Below are 14,914 nucleotides of genomic sequence, written 5' to 3'. Positions count from 1 at the left end.
AGGAGTTAGCGCAGAGCTGCTCACATCCATGCCTGGACACCTTGGATGTGAACACAACCCAAATTACTATCAGCTACACCACGTAATTGCCTTTTTGTCATTCACACAATGACATTGTTCTCTGTCCCTCTCCATAAAGCTGCATCTCACAATTTACATAGTATTTCAAGGCCATTGCCTCCTTTCCTCAGTGCCTAAAAAAACTACATACACATATGTTTAAGTGAATTTTGGTGTACTTTGAAGCCTATTCCTGTTCTCCCCAGTCCACTTTGAACTGAAATACAACCACCTCTATGGCATCCATCATTTCTCTATAGGCAACTAACAATAAGCAGTAGTGAAACAAGTGACTGCTGTAAGTACATCTAATTTGAGGCTTATTATTCAAGACCATTTCCTCATTGTGTTGGTTTTCCAACACGCCTCTCCCTTTGACTATTTGTGCACTGGGTTATTTTTCCCCACCATATGCTACTTCATCATTTCCCGTGCCGAGTTCCCCTGTAGCTGTCAGCTCCAGCTCTGACCTCTCCTCCACTGCAACAAAGGCAGAAACTCCCTTCTGGTGCTGAGGCGGATGCTGCATGAGGTTATATTTGCAGACTCTAATCAATTGTCATCATATATCTCTGTCCTTTTTCTAGTGTTTGCAACACTGCCTAATGTAGTATCATTTGTAAATGTAATTAATGAGCTGTTTATGTACTCTTCAAAAATCATTAAGATGTTAAATTAAACCGCGTTTAGTGGTGGACCCTGAGTCACCCTGCGTGCTTCGGTCCAACTCGATACGTTGCCATTCATCATCACCCTTCATCCATAATGCCTCCAGCAATTCCAGCTCCTATGACACAATTTATGTTCAAAACAATTTGAATTCTGGTGGGTTTTTTTCCTCTTTTTGCATTAATCTGTAGACTTGCTGTCCTTTCTGTTTTGGAGGCAGCAGATTTGTGTTGTTGCAGTCCTTTAATGTCTTCCTGCTTCCTTCTTACTACAACTGCTAATGCTCCAGTGTGATCTGGTTTGGTTAATTCTTTTAGTGTACTACAACTTGCTATCACCAATACCTATTTATTTATATATCATAAGTATTCTGCTTAATTTCCTGCTTTTACTCATTACCTACTTTAAAGCTTCTCATTTTTCTATTTCACATGCTTCTTTCATCTTCTTGTTAAAGAGGCAACCAAAATACCCTGTCCATCAGCACAGCTGATTTTCTTTTCCTTATTTTACGCAGGTAACCCTTTCCCATTTTCCACGGGTTTTGTCTGTCTTTTCCCTGATGCAAATATATCTGTTGCCATAATCCAATCTACACTTAGATATTCTCTATTTGAATAAATTTGAGTCCTCCTGCTGTCTGCAAGCTTCCAAAATCTACAGATATTTTTATATAATTTTCATTGCTCATATGCCCACTCTACTGGATCTTGTATTCTTTTCCTTCAGACTCATAGTAATCTACTGCTCCCTTATTGAATGAATTATACATTTTACTTTGCTCCAGGCTTGATTTGTTCATTAAGACAGACACTCAAGCAGCTTTCACTTCCCAAGGCATCACTGAAATCACTGGACTTAAGGCTTTTCAGAGCGGTCCATGATCTGTCATGTGGACTTTAAAATACATATTGCTTGCTAAACTTCTTAATAGTGGTATGAATGAATGGCTCTTGGCTCCTGTTCAGCTTGTGCAGCTGTGTTCTGCAAGTCTGGGTGGTGAGTATTTATTATCCAAACAGATGCAGAGTCAACAGCTCTTAACCAGCAAGGAAATAACCCATGGGTGATTTCTCCTGTGGTCATCTTGTTAAAATATCAGGCCAGCTTTCAGGACACCCATGAGTATGTCCACTCTTTATTATTCCATGTTAAATGCCAAGTTACCTAGAATGTCCTAAAAATTACAGAATCCCTAAGGATATAAACATTATCAGCATTTGAGCAACACCTATCACAGTTTTTCCTTTGTTATTTCAATGCTCTTTTTTACACCCTTTCATATTTAGCATTGTATTTTCTTTCCCCCCCATCATGTTAGGCACTTTACTCTCACTAACCTGAATGCCCCAGAAGCAGCTCCAGCCCAGAGCAGGCGGGAACAAGGATGGATGTAGGAGTAAAAGCACAGTGATCTTACAGGCTCCAATGAGAATCACAGCAGGGCAGGAACATCTTTCTATGTTTAAACAATCCCAGAGAGGAGTTCAAAACATGCCCCACCAAACTAAGGCTGTTTTCAGTTCTAACATGTGGGTAGCATTAAACAAACAAACAAACAAACCCACCAAAAAAAATAAACCCCACAGTGATTTGAATGATGGTAAAAAGAGGGCTCACTGGACACCCTTTTGAAAAGTACAGAGAGGATTTCATTAGCAGAAAAAAGTGTGGAGGGCACAGTTTACACCAACAAGAAAGAAATTAGAAATATTCATCAGGTCTGACTCTGAAGGGCACATCTAACTTGCGTTCAAAGCTTTGCCCCTCTTCTCAAAAAGCTTTATTTTCCATTTGCAACTTTTCAATGTTAATAGCTTTCTCTTAAGGAATATTTCACCCTGGTACAACACCACCAGACCAACTAAGATTGGTTTTCTAAGATTGTGTGTCCCTGTATTTCACACATAAACATGTGTTATCACACAACCAGCCAAAATGATCCAGAAAGTGTGAAGTCAGGCCCAGATGACAAATTCCTTCTCAAACCTATAGGAAACTAACCTACGGATATCTAAAGACTTCAGCTTCAATGGTTTGAGACACAGAATCAAAGCTTCAGAGCTGTAGAGGGAAAAGCTTCTTTTCTTTGTGGACTTTGAAAATCTGGCCTTTTGAGGTACAAAACTAGCATGTATTCCAAGCAATCAAAGAACCCTTACAGTTCAATGAAATATCACATAACTGGCTATTTTATGATTGATTTTTGGTAAGGGTGCTATAAACAGCATCACTTGACCAATACCTTTATTTTTAGAAAGAAACATTAATGGGCAGAATAAGCAACAGAAAAAGCTTCCCAGCTATTTAGGAGGCAATACTGTGTGCAGTTATTCTCCTGACCAGTGGCTTCCTAGGTTTTTTCAGTAAATAATACAGTATAAGACTGAGCCATAGGATCAGTTCCCTCCCTTCCTTTATGAGAGAGCTGCTTGTACCCCTACTACCAGGTACCCATTCCCTAACTCCTACAATAAGCTTATCCCTTTCCTTTAGCAACTATTTTGGCCAAATCGCGTTTAATTTCTTGCTTTTTCACATCACAAACAGCAAGAAACGCTTCTGGAAGCTGACAATTATAATTATTCCACATCAAGGAAACAAGGATCCAAATTAGAAAAAGAAATAACGCGTTCTCACACAAATACTTACAATTGATCTGATGTTGTTTTCTTTTGCCAGTTTCAGAGAGGATTTATAGCAACTTGCTAAGTTTTCTTTATGAATGTCGGTGAGGTGGCCTCTTGCAATCGGCCCAACAGTGTGGATCACATCTGCAGGAAATAAAAGATGAAGAAACATTAGAGATCCTACTATATCACACGACAATGCAATCTGGTCTTGTACCTAGACACAATTATGTAAGAAATCACATAATAAGCTACATGTGCAATAATTAAAAATGTAATAATTAAACAGAAAAGGTTAAATCTTGAAGTATTTGGGCAAAAATGAGAAAGGTGCACTAAACTCTTGTTTCATGTCCACTGCAATGCACACGCAGGAGAGACGAAATGTTTTCACAAATCCTCCAAATCTTTACACCTCTACAACTGTAAATACTATAAACTTTGAAACAGTTGTTCTCACTCCTCAAAGTCCACTCACTGGGAAACTTCACCACACAAAACCTCAGCTTATCAATGGCAAAACACAGGTTTTTCTGAGCAACCATTTTTAAGAGAAGAAAAGTTGTGACCTACGAATTTGTTAAGTGCTTTCTTCTCACGTCAGACCAGATGGAGACACCATGACATAAAACAAAATATTCTGTTTGAAGAAATTGATAATGAACAAAAATAGAAAGCACAGCCCAGGAATATGTGAGGTTCGATGCCTTTGGACTCATCGAAATCGGACACTGCAATCAAAGTCTCTAAAGTGCTATAAGAAAACTGAATTTAGAAGCCTGGAGTAAAAAAGCCTTGCAAAGAAATCTACAAACTAAAAGGTATCATGATTTTACTACCAGGAAGCACATTTACTTTTTAAATATCATTCTTCTATAATATATGTGAACACAATAAAATGAGTTATGGTGGAATGCATTTTTTTTTCTACGTTTCCTTATCATCCCTACAACAGTGGCACTATTTTTTTGCAACATTACACAAACAGAGACTAGGCCAATGCTTTCAGTTGCAGTTCCACTGTTCCCATTGGTTTGGTTGTGTTCCTATCCATATGGGACAGGTTTCCAAGCAACATCTGCTGTTGCTACACTCCAGAATATTTTAATTTACTCTCAAATCCTACAGAATTCACACCATTATTCTTTGTCCAAGTTGTCTTTGATTATTTCCATCCAACCTACACCAAGACATAAGAGAAAATGGACAAACTAACATTAAAATACACACTTTTTTAAAATCCAGATGCCATCTGCCAAGTCCTGCTCTCTGCTACTCAGAAGGTGGCTTATATGCTGAGGCATGATGTTTCAAACAATTCCAAAATTTTTCTTTACATTAGCCACAAAGTCTTGATAAGTCATCGAATAAAAGTACGTCTGAATCCCAGTGCCCAGAAACACTGAGGAATCGGCTGTGATGGAGATTGAAACCCGCAGGAGCTAAACTTCCCCAACTGCTACAGAAAATCCTCCTCCTGAGAAGTAAATAAAAGGTTGATTTTGATCACAGTAATTTTCTCCAGTTGTGGGAGCAAGATGGACACATTGGATAACTTCTGTCGAATGTCACATCTGCCAGACATGGGCTCCAGCGAACCCTCTCTGCCACTCAACCATCACGGAGGTGCTGAGCCTTTATCCACTGCCGAGCAGGATGATATCAGGGGACTAAGACATCCTGGGATTTCAGAAAAAGAGTTGTGTTTTCACAGGTGTTTCAGCTATTTTCAAAAACTGAGAGCTATTAAGAACTAGAAAAAAAAAAGGAAGCTAGTTTAAAATTTCCTTCTGTGAGCAGAGATAAGGTCGTGAGAGTACTTCCATTAGGGAAGACCTTAATTTCAGCCCATGACTACAGCAGTTCCCCTCAGGTTGAAACTTTCCAAGGAATGTTTTTATTTGGAAGTGTTGGCAACTTCAGAGGAAGAAAAAAAAAAAAAAACTTCTCTTGACTTTCTTTTTTCATTATTTTTGGGAGAGGTAAACTACAATTACTGAGCAAGGGACATGGTTTAATAGTGGACTTGGCAGTGCTGGTTAATGGTTGGACTCAATGACTTCAGAGGTCCTTTCCAAGCTAAATGATTCTATGATCCTACAGGGGAAGGAATATACTCATGAATCTGATCTCAATCAAGTTCATTCTACATTTATAGACACCAAGATCAGAGGTACCATGATGCATTTCCAATTCACAACACCCACCAGCCAACAAGCAAATAAAGGAATGACTATAAAACCAACTTTAAAAGAACATGTAAAGGATGAATAATAAAAGAAAGAGTCACAAACATTTCCCTCTTTCTGCTAAGGCTGAGTTTCTTGCACTTCAAGGTGCAGCTGGTTGAAAGTATAACAGCTTAAATTATTAATTTATTACTTAAAGACAAGAAGGAGTTTTGGGGAACAACCCAAGTACTAAATTCTTGCTTGTGTCTTTCTGTATAAAACTCCCACAGTATGATTTCTAGATCCATTTCACTCATTAAATGTTTAACTCCATTCCTTTAGTCTTCCATTATTAAACACAAGTTTCAAGAATTCTCAGCTCAATAAATGCAAAATGTTTTCCTTGTCATCTTTTTTTTCAGAACTTCCAATTCAGCATTTTCATGTGGCCTTGTTAGCAACCCTCTGCCACTGCACCAGACACTTCATGTAAATAGGTAACATTTAATGCCGTTATTGTCTTTTAATTTTTCCAAGTCCATCACAGGTGGCTCTTTAGACAGGACCCTGACCAACCTGATCTAGTGGGAAGCATCCCATGAGAGGGGCATTGGAACTAGAAAGACTTTAAGGTCGCTTCCAACACAAAGCATTCCATGGTTCTATGAATTGGTTTACAAAATATCACAACTATTGTAATAGTTTACAGCATATTATTAGCAAAAAAAATGCTTTTCTTAGGCATACTATTATTCTGAAACACGTGATAAAGATTTTACTAGCAGAGCAGCATTAATAACATGCCAGTGTCCTTCATGGTCAGCAGACAAACAGGAAAGTAATAATTTCATTGTTGTACTCTGTCAATAAAATCAGTGTATACATACTTTTCCAAAGCTACACATTATTCTGCTATTCCACAATACCTTAAGGTTTGCAGGCAGGCAAACCCCTTAGAGATTATACAGACATAAAGCAAACAAACCAGAAAATAAAACAGCTCTCCCCCCTCCTTCAGCCCATGCAGTTACTACATCAGGATCAGACTTCACAGGCTGAAGCAGAGCCATTTATCTTTAATATATCGACCAAGACTATGTCAATCTTCAAGCTTGTCTGTCACAATAAAGCTTCCTTTCTGCTCGTACATTTTACCTGTACAGATCCAGAGAAATTTGGTCGCTATGGAGCTGGAAGAGGGAGGGTGTGCTGTAGTGGGGAGTCTACAGGCATTTCTCTACAAGGAAATTTGAGGCAGAACTGCTGCCCTGCTGCTCTGACCACCCATCACAGCAGCCAGGCTCAAACGCAAACCTCCAGACTGCTAGGAATGACAACCATGGATGTGCAGGCTCTAACTGGCACCTTCCACACCACTCTACCACTGTGCAGAACAAGCTTCCACCCTGGAGAGGAGCACGGCCTTTCTGAAGCAAACACCGTGGTAAAGGACCATCACAGGACACAGGCACAGGGTTGAGTTTCACCACGGGAGATAAAAAATTGACTGCAGAGGGCAAAAAAGATGGGAGCACAAGCTGTGGGGATAATGACAGGCTGAAGGTACACTGTGCATGCAGAGGCACAACGGCATGGAACAGTAGTAGTCTCATCACCTAAAGATTTTTTAAACTAGGGGAAACGTAGAAAAACTCCAAAAAGATGTAGTTGGCCAGAAAAGCCTGGTAGAGATCTGTGCTACCAAACAGCTCCTGTTCCTTCTTGTAGTTCCTGCACACTTTTGCTATCTGAGCACTTCTTAGTGCGTACAAACAGGAGCAAGAGATGCAAGCATTTCCCAAAAACTAAACCACAGTTTTTTGGTCTCCAAACCCAGGTAAACAGAGCACAACTGGGAACAATCAGCTCTCAGAGAATGCCACATTTGCCAATTGTAGTATTTTAAACTTTTATGTCAAATGAAGCTGCCAGCACTGCTGTGAAGCTGCTGATTTACTGTGGTCAGTCTTCCAGCCAAGCACAGTGATAGGAAACTTCATTAAAAAGAAAGCTGCAATCCATGGGTTCGTAAATCACTTTGTGTACACAGAGCAGAGATGTTTGCTTACATTTTTAATAGTACACCGAGGTGGAGAGCCCCCAAGGAAGGTATATTCTCATCTGGGATTCGGGCCACAGCAATGGATCAAACTGCTTTTAATGCTAATGAAGCCATTTAGTTTTAAAGCAGTGTTTATAAGGAAAGGAGATATTTCAAAAATGAAACTACATCTGCTGTAGAGTACAAACTATGTGTAAAAAGGCCAATGAGGCTTGTTTTCTCTGGTCTTTTTTATTAAAGAAGTCAGTCTATACATCTTAATGTGTTGTTTGTCACAAATTTTTATCTGCACTGCTATGGAGAAGGGGCAGAACAGCACAGCCAAAGATGAAATACAACTTCCAGTCGGAAAAGGAGGAAGAGAAGTGACTGTGCCTCAAAAAAACAACCTGGAAGACTGACATAAATTACTTTTGATGTAATTTACTCTTCCCTTGTCCTTTGTAAAAGCCACTAGACAGCAAAAATATTAGTGTAATGAGTTTTTCCAAACAACTGGAAAAGTACAAATAAGTTCCTCTCTTTGCTTCCCTTACAGATGTGAGTGTGGCACATTCACATCGGTAATGAACCACGGCCAGAAACAATTACACATTTCTCTCCTTCACCCCATTCACACATTCATGGCCATAATCAGCCCACCTCACTATCTGCATAATAAAACTGTGCCCTGTCAATCGCAGTGGGAACTGTATGAATTTTAAGGAGGAAGGTACCGCACTGCGTGTGCCACTGAATTAAACAAAAAATAATCCGACAAAAACTTGGAACAGTAAGGGCTCCATTTGTAAATCTTATCAGTTCATTTACACAATAAGCATCCACCATATTGGTGCTAAAAAGGGACAGCTGAAGTTGAGTTGGTGGGAAATGGAATTACCTCTGGATATTCATACCTACTCTCTCTCCGCATTCGTCAGGAATGCACACAGCTCAACACTTTGGTATACAAATTGCTCAGCTTGTTCATTTTCTATTTCTAGTTACATGCACTTGCACATAAAATGTGCATTTTCAGTGTGTAACAACCGGTAATTTAAGTTTAGCTTAAATGAATCCCATAGGACCACAGTCTAATTTAACTTATTTACTAATATGTGCCTCCAAAACTAGATTAGAGGAGTTGAATATTATAAATGTAAGATGTCTTATATAGATCACTGAATGCTCTGTGTGACTACACAGGACACAGCTACTCAGTTCAGAAGCATTTCTTTTCTTTACATATATGGCATTTATCAGCAGTTAAAGAGAGTCTCGGGTTTTTAAGCTTGACGCAGTAAGCACAGCTCAATCTGAACTTTGTACCTTTTATAGCTGCCTGCAGTGATTAATTAGCTGTTTTGGGTGAACCAAAAAAAAAATATTTTCATTAGCTGCAAAAGCTGTGATATCTAGAAGTCATTTGTGTGAAATATTTAAGCCATTTTTCACCTAAATGGCATTGTCTGCCAAGAAAAGGTAAAGAATATGTTTATTGTAAATTATTAACCAGCATCCCTCGTAGCAAGTTAGGTGTATATCCTAACTACAAGACAGCACAGTCTGAAAACAATATTCCCAAAGAGAGAGGCGAAGGATTTGCTGAGCCTGAAAGATCCTTGAGGGAGCCACAGGAGTCTGTGCTCAATAGGCTGCATTTACCAGAGCACGGTCGCTCGGCATCCGTGGGAAGCTGGAAAACACAGGGAGTTTGTTCCCGATGGTTACACCACTGCCTCGACAGCCGGCCAGAGAATTAAGTCACACAAGTCAGAGCCCAAGCCTTTCTGGCACTCGTGCTTGTCATGAAATACAAGGCCTAAGTATGTCTGTGTAATCCCAGAGCGGTTCCCCTCCCATCAGTGAACTTACAGCATCGCTCTGCCATCAGGGCCTCACCATTAACCACCGAAACAAAAGTAGGCTCTGTTCAGGCAGGACAAGCAAGTGGTGCAATTAAGAGACACTACACTAGATTCCAAAGTAATAGGTTTTACAAAGCAATTTAGTGCCACGATGACAGATGTCAAAGCAGCGGCGAGACAGACGGCCCCACCACTTCCATGGAAATAATTGCCAATGTGTAAAGCTAAAAGGCTCCACTTCGGATATTCATGGTGTGACATGAACGAACATGAAATGAGCATGACATGACTTAACATGAAATTGTGACTTGTTACTTCTGGTTTCTTTTTTAATCTGGACTGGAGGAATTTGCAGCAGAAATGCTCAGATGTTATCCTTGTTCCCTTCTGCACAACACTCACACAAATAAAGATCTTAATATACTTAGGAAAACAGAACAGATGAAATTAAGCAGATTTTGTCCACAGCACACTAGAGCAGACCTCACTTTGCTGTAGCAGCAAAGAGGAGCTCAGTCAAGCACTGTCCTCATTGAGTGGCTCGTGAAACACATATCAAGTGACCCCCTTGACTCAAGCAATGCTCTCCAGCTTTCACTGACTATTATTCTTTGCAAGTGGACAAAGCTACAGACAAAAATGTCTTAATCTGCCTTTTGGTTTACGTTTGCTATATGTAGGAAAGCATGAGCCATAAAGATTCTCTATTTCCACTGTATTGAACAGCAGAAAAAGTTATCATCTGATAAGTCAAAAGGCTTTTCAGCACTCAAAAATAAACTTGCTTGCCCCAAATTGAGTGTTTATTCTTAAGACATCAAGACACAGTTTTAGTGCTGTTTCACAAAAAACATACATCAAAATACACAGCACAGTGAAGGATATAACAGCAACTACGTAAATTTAAGCTATATTTAACCCCACTTGATTCTGAATTCAAAACAGAAGCTTGCAAATATTATCCGTGAAAGTGTGCAACACAAGTTCTAAAACTGCAAATGGGGTTTAAGTTAACTCCAGTTCTAGTTTTGGAATTGCATTAATTACAGGGGCACAGAAATCAGAAACAAGCTAATTAATGCTCTCAGCTTCTCAAAGCATGGACCCCTAGTCACAGTTGGGCTGTTCATAGTGTTCAACCCGGTTCAGTTAAAGCCGATCTAGTTACCTCTGCTGGTGCATTGCACAATTAAAGCACAAATATGATCTTTAGAAGGTGAGGAAAACAAAAAACACACACACACAAAAATAATCCCATCCACAAAAAACCTCACTCAACCTCACTACAAAACATAGTACCAGAGTATTTTTACCCAGAAAAGACTAACACTCAGAACTTGAACTTTTTCACTTCCCTGTGAGTGCTGAACAGTGCTACAGAGTGCTCTGATAATTTAACAAGCTATAGGACAAGCTCTTTATCTCCTATTTTAAGGATTTTCCCTGTGCAAATTCTGTTTTGATAACTTTATTAACATTGCTTATTAAACTGTTTTTTGTTATTCAGTCAAGATCACTGTAGGGACACTGAAACAAAGGAAGGCATCCCAGGAAACTCAGAAAACAATCCAACACATCATGTTTGCTGTGGCCATGGGACATGCTGAACACAAGCAGGTCCCCATATCACTGTGCCAATACTTTAAGGCTTTCTTGCCTGTCATGAAATTATTGAATCGCTCAAATTATTTGTCCTTCACACAGGATTTAAGAATATCGGCATAAAAGTTTATAAAAAGTTTATAAAACATTGATCTTCATTTGAGAGGACTGGTGATTATAGCAGGAAGTTTTCAGAAGACCAAACTAAACCACACCTAATTGCACATTAGCAGTGGGTGAAAAGAAGGGAAAGTGCCAGCACTGGTTTTATCTGCCCAGTGAAAGGATACAAATTTTTTAATCAGATCACTTCAGGTAAAAAGGTTTTTAAAAATCACACTGGAAGAACTGTTTCTTTAATAGGTAGTTTTACTGGCTTCTTCAGGAGGCAATAAAGTATGACTTAAAGTTTCAAGGGAAAATGTATTATATTCATAGCTTCACTGGTGCATCTATTCCTTGAGGGCAGCACATTACAAAAAGTTACCACATTCATTTTTTTCATTTGCTATATGTTTTCTTGAGGATAAACAAACTTCTTTCACCTCAAAAATCGGAGCACATCTTTTTCATTTGACACTTCTCTAATCTACATCTCTCTCACAGCAGAAAACAGATGCTTTGCTAAGGATTTTGCATGTCTTCTTTAGGAAAAAAGAAGAAAGTGATAAAATTACAGGTTCTCCATGTATCTTCTAAAGAAACCAGTAGCAGCTAAATCAGCCTGATTAACTTTCAAGTTTGAACACTTAAAACCAAGCTAAAGTTCAGTATTTCCCTTGACACAAACCACACTGCTCTTGCAATACAGATAGCAGAGTCTTGTGCAGCCTCTTGGCACCATTTATCACCTCTCAAAGCCAAGTGGATGTAGAAGGAGGAGAAAGTGAGAAATGACAAGACTGAAACAATTAATTTTTTTTTTAAACATACATTCCCAGTTTAAAAAGACAGAGGTGAAGAGATGTGAACTGTGCTACAGGGTTGCAATCTATACAGGGGATACTGTACTTTCCTCATAGCAATAAGCACAGTGTTTACAGCTCCCAGCTGGAGAACTCCTTTCCAGCCTGGGAGTGGTCCCACTGACATCAGTGAGACCACTGCTTAGAGGTAACAAGGATCCAAACACCAGCAAAGGAAAGGAGAGCACACCTTCCCCAGAATGAAGGAATGCACAGTTAGCATTTTCTTTTAAAGGTCACCTCTGAAAAATCTCACTCTTCCTACCTTTTTACTTTCACAAGAAAAACATACAGAGTTTCTCTGATTTACTTGATCTTAAGTATTTCTCTTCTGTAATTTTCACAAATCTTTGTGTACTGTCATTTCCTTCAGAGATGCTTTTCCCTGCAACACCTATGAGTCCATTACAAAACAACAAAAAGAGGAAAAAATTCAATTTACTACTGCCACCTCTCCCCCAAACTCAGCCAAACACAGCCAATGGAAAGAGGGATATATGATGCAGCAACCAAAAGTAGGTTCAACTCATTTTTAAAAGCTGACTAGATTTCAACTTGGCAGTGCCACTTTAATTGCTTCATAGAAGTGTGATAAGTGAAATAACTGGACAGCTCTTTGAACCGTAGCATGAGACTTCATGCCTAGAAGAGGAATCTCACTTTCTATCATCAATTGTATTTTAATTTTAGGTGGCTGAAACCACGGCAAAGCACCCTCCTGATATCAACATATTTCAGACATCAACTTGTGGGAATGCAGAGCATGCTGAGCATCTATGATAAATTCCTTTGGCCGTTTCCTCCTCGCCTCGTCCCCAGAGATGCTCTCCAGTTTGAAAGATAGTTTAGTTTCATCAGCTAGCAATGAGACAAATATTAGCACTTGGAATCCACTGCTCTGCAATCCATCCTAAAAGCAAAGCCAGCAGATGATGGGGGCAGGGCATGATCCTAAAGGGAGGAGGGAAATAAAGACATGTATCTGCAGAGACTGTGCTATAGATACAGAATAGAGGAAAAAATAACAGATTTAGAGAAGAACTTCAGTGCTTCAATCTTGCTACCTGCACACTTTGTTAATGAACAGCTATTGCTTCTCCAAATGCTTCAAACAAAATGAGCAGAGAGGCTAATTTGAAATTGTATATATAATGTATATATACAATATAAATTAGCTCAGTCAGTTAATTAATATATATAATTAATAATTTCATTATTAATAATAATTAATAATATATATAATATAAAATATAAATTAGCCTGGCCAGTTCAGCCAGGCTACTGTGGTATAGAAGCTGCCCTCAGCTCACCAACACCACAGGTGAGCACCACTCAGGTGGAAAGGAGCTAAAAGTCTCCAGCAAACGTGCTCAGAATGGTTGGCAGACACAAAACCGAAGTAAGAAACATGAAATGCATCCAACCAGGATATTTAGAGAAAATTGTGGTATGATATTTTGCACAATATGTAATGCTCCTGTGGTTCCAAGTGAAAAACAAGCTTTGACAAACATCTTGAGAGTGTTTTGCATCACTGAAAGTTGTAAACAGTTGAATTTGCAGCAGGAGCAAACGTTACAAAACAAGAAACGGGGAAACTATTCTTTTTTTCGAAGATGAAAAAAATGTATTGCAAAGTGAACTGTTAACAACTTGCCAAGGCTTATTGCACTGCTAATGTTCTCCGTGTCAATGTCACCGGGAAGAGCCCTTGGAGAAACACTGGTGTCACCTCTTGTTCAGCTCAATTGAGAAAAATGTACTTGAACAACTTTCTGGAAAGTCATGTAATGAGCTAAAAGAGCTGCTGAAGGACAGTCTTGAGCTCTGACTTTCTGTAAAAGAAACACAGATGTAAATAAAGTCAACTTATGCTCTGTCACATTGTAGCATCTCACCAACCTGTCACAAGCTTTTCACAATAATCCAAGTGGTGAATTTCCAACTCAAGTTGCTCAAACAGGATATCGGTGTTGAGGAACTGGGAACCAGAAAGAGTGGAGCTAGAAAAGGTAGCAATGACTTGTAAATGCAGCAATGTCTTTGAAAAAACCTAATGTGGAGATGGTAAAGCTCACGAGGGTGCCCAGTGTCAGAACAAGATGTCATTTCCAAGCACAAGACTGTCCCTTGCTGAGGGGAACTGCTCAGTTTCTGAGAAACCATACCGAGAAAAATATTTGTAAATTTTATTGCACTTGCTATTGAAGCAAAATGGTTATTTTGCCACCTGCAGTGCCCACAAGCCCAATGCATCATTTCTCCAAGGAAGGAGGAAATGTCTGCAAAATCACATTATCCACTTGAGCGCCAGCTTGAGGATGAGGTGGAATTTTTAGAAGTCCACGTATAAAGTTGTACTTCACAGCACTGTCTTCCAACAACGTGGGCTGTTGGAAAGACAGACTGGTATTTTCAGAATGAAAGTAATTGCTTCAAGAATAATGTCAGCTCTTATTGTTCACAAAGAGCCAGAATCGGAGCACGTGAAGCAGCAAACCACTTGGCTGACCTTGCCAGCTGAGCAACACAAAACACTCAAGCGAGCAAAAAACATGTTGGGAGAGACAGCAGGAAAGAAAACCAAACACAGACATGTGCTTTCATGGGTCCTTATGAAACCACTGCACATTTTTATTTCAAAGGCAGGCAAAGTGCTTGACACCAACCATGGCAAAAATCCCAACCTTATACACTTGTTTTCATCGTGGATTCTTTGTCTGCAGGAAACACGTTGGAAAATGTAAACCCAATTGCTTCACTAGTGCCATTTCCATGGTCAAGTGTTAAAACCCACCCTTGGAAGATCACTTTGCAGTACTGTTGGTGCCTTGAGGAGTCTGTAGACAGTACCAATGCTGCAGCAGCAGATGGAAAAGGCCAAGGATGAGGAATCTGGGGCGAGGAT

General features: G+C 39.4%; 1 protein-coding gene across 3 annotated transcripts in view; it reads right to left on the bottom strand.

Annotated features, from left to right (window-relative positions):
• Window positions 1-14,914, bottom strand: part of MACROD2 (mono-ADP ribosylhydrolase 2) — an 848,490-nt gene that overhangs the window by 361,057 nt on the left and 472,519 nt on the right. For all 3 annotated transcript variants that reach the window (XM_032684589.1, XM_032684588.1, XM_032684590.1), the window contains exon 6: window positions 3,382-3,503. In XM_032684589.1, coding sequence (XP_032540480.1) covers window positions 3,382-3,503 — 122 coding nt within the window. The remainder of the gene's footprint in view (window positions 1-3,381; window positions 3,504-14,914) is intronic.

This window comes from Chiroxiphia lanceolata, chromosome 3 (genome assembly GCF_009829145.1).
Source record: "Chiroxiphia lanceolata isolate bChiLan1 chromosome 3, bChiLan1.pri, whole genome shotgun sequence".
NCBI classification, from domain to species: Eukaryota; Metazoa; Chordata; class Aves; order Passeriformes; family Pipridae; genus Chiroxiphia; species Chiroxiphia lanceolata.
This window is presented reverse-complemented; position numbering and strand designations above follow the sequence as displayed.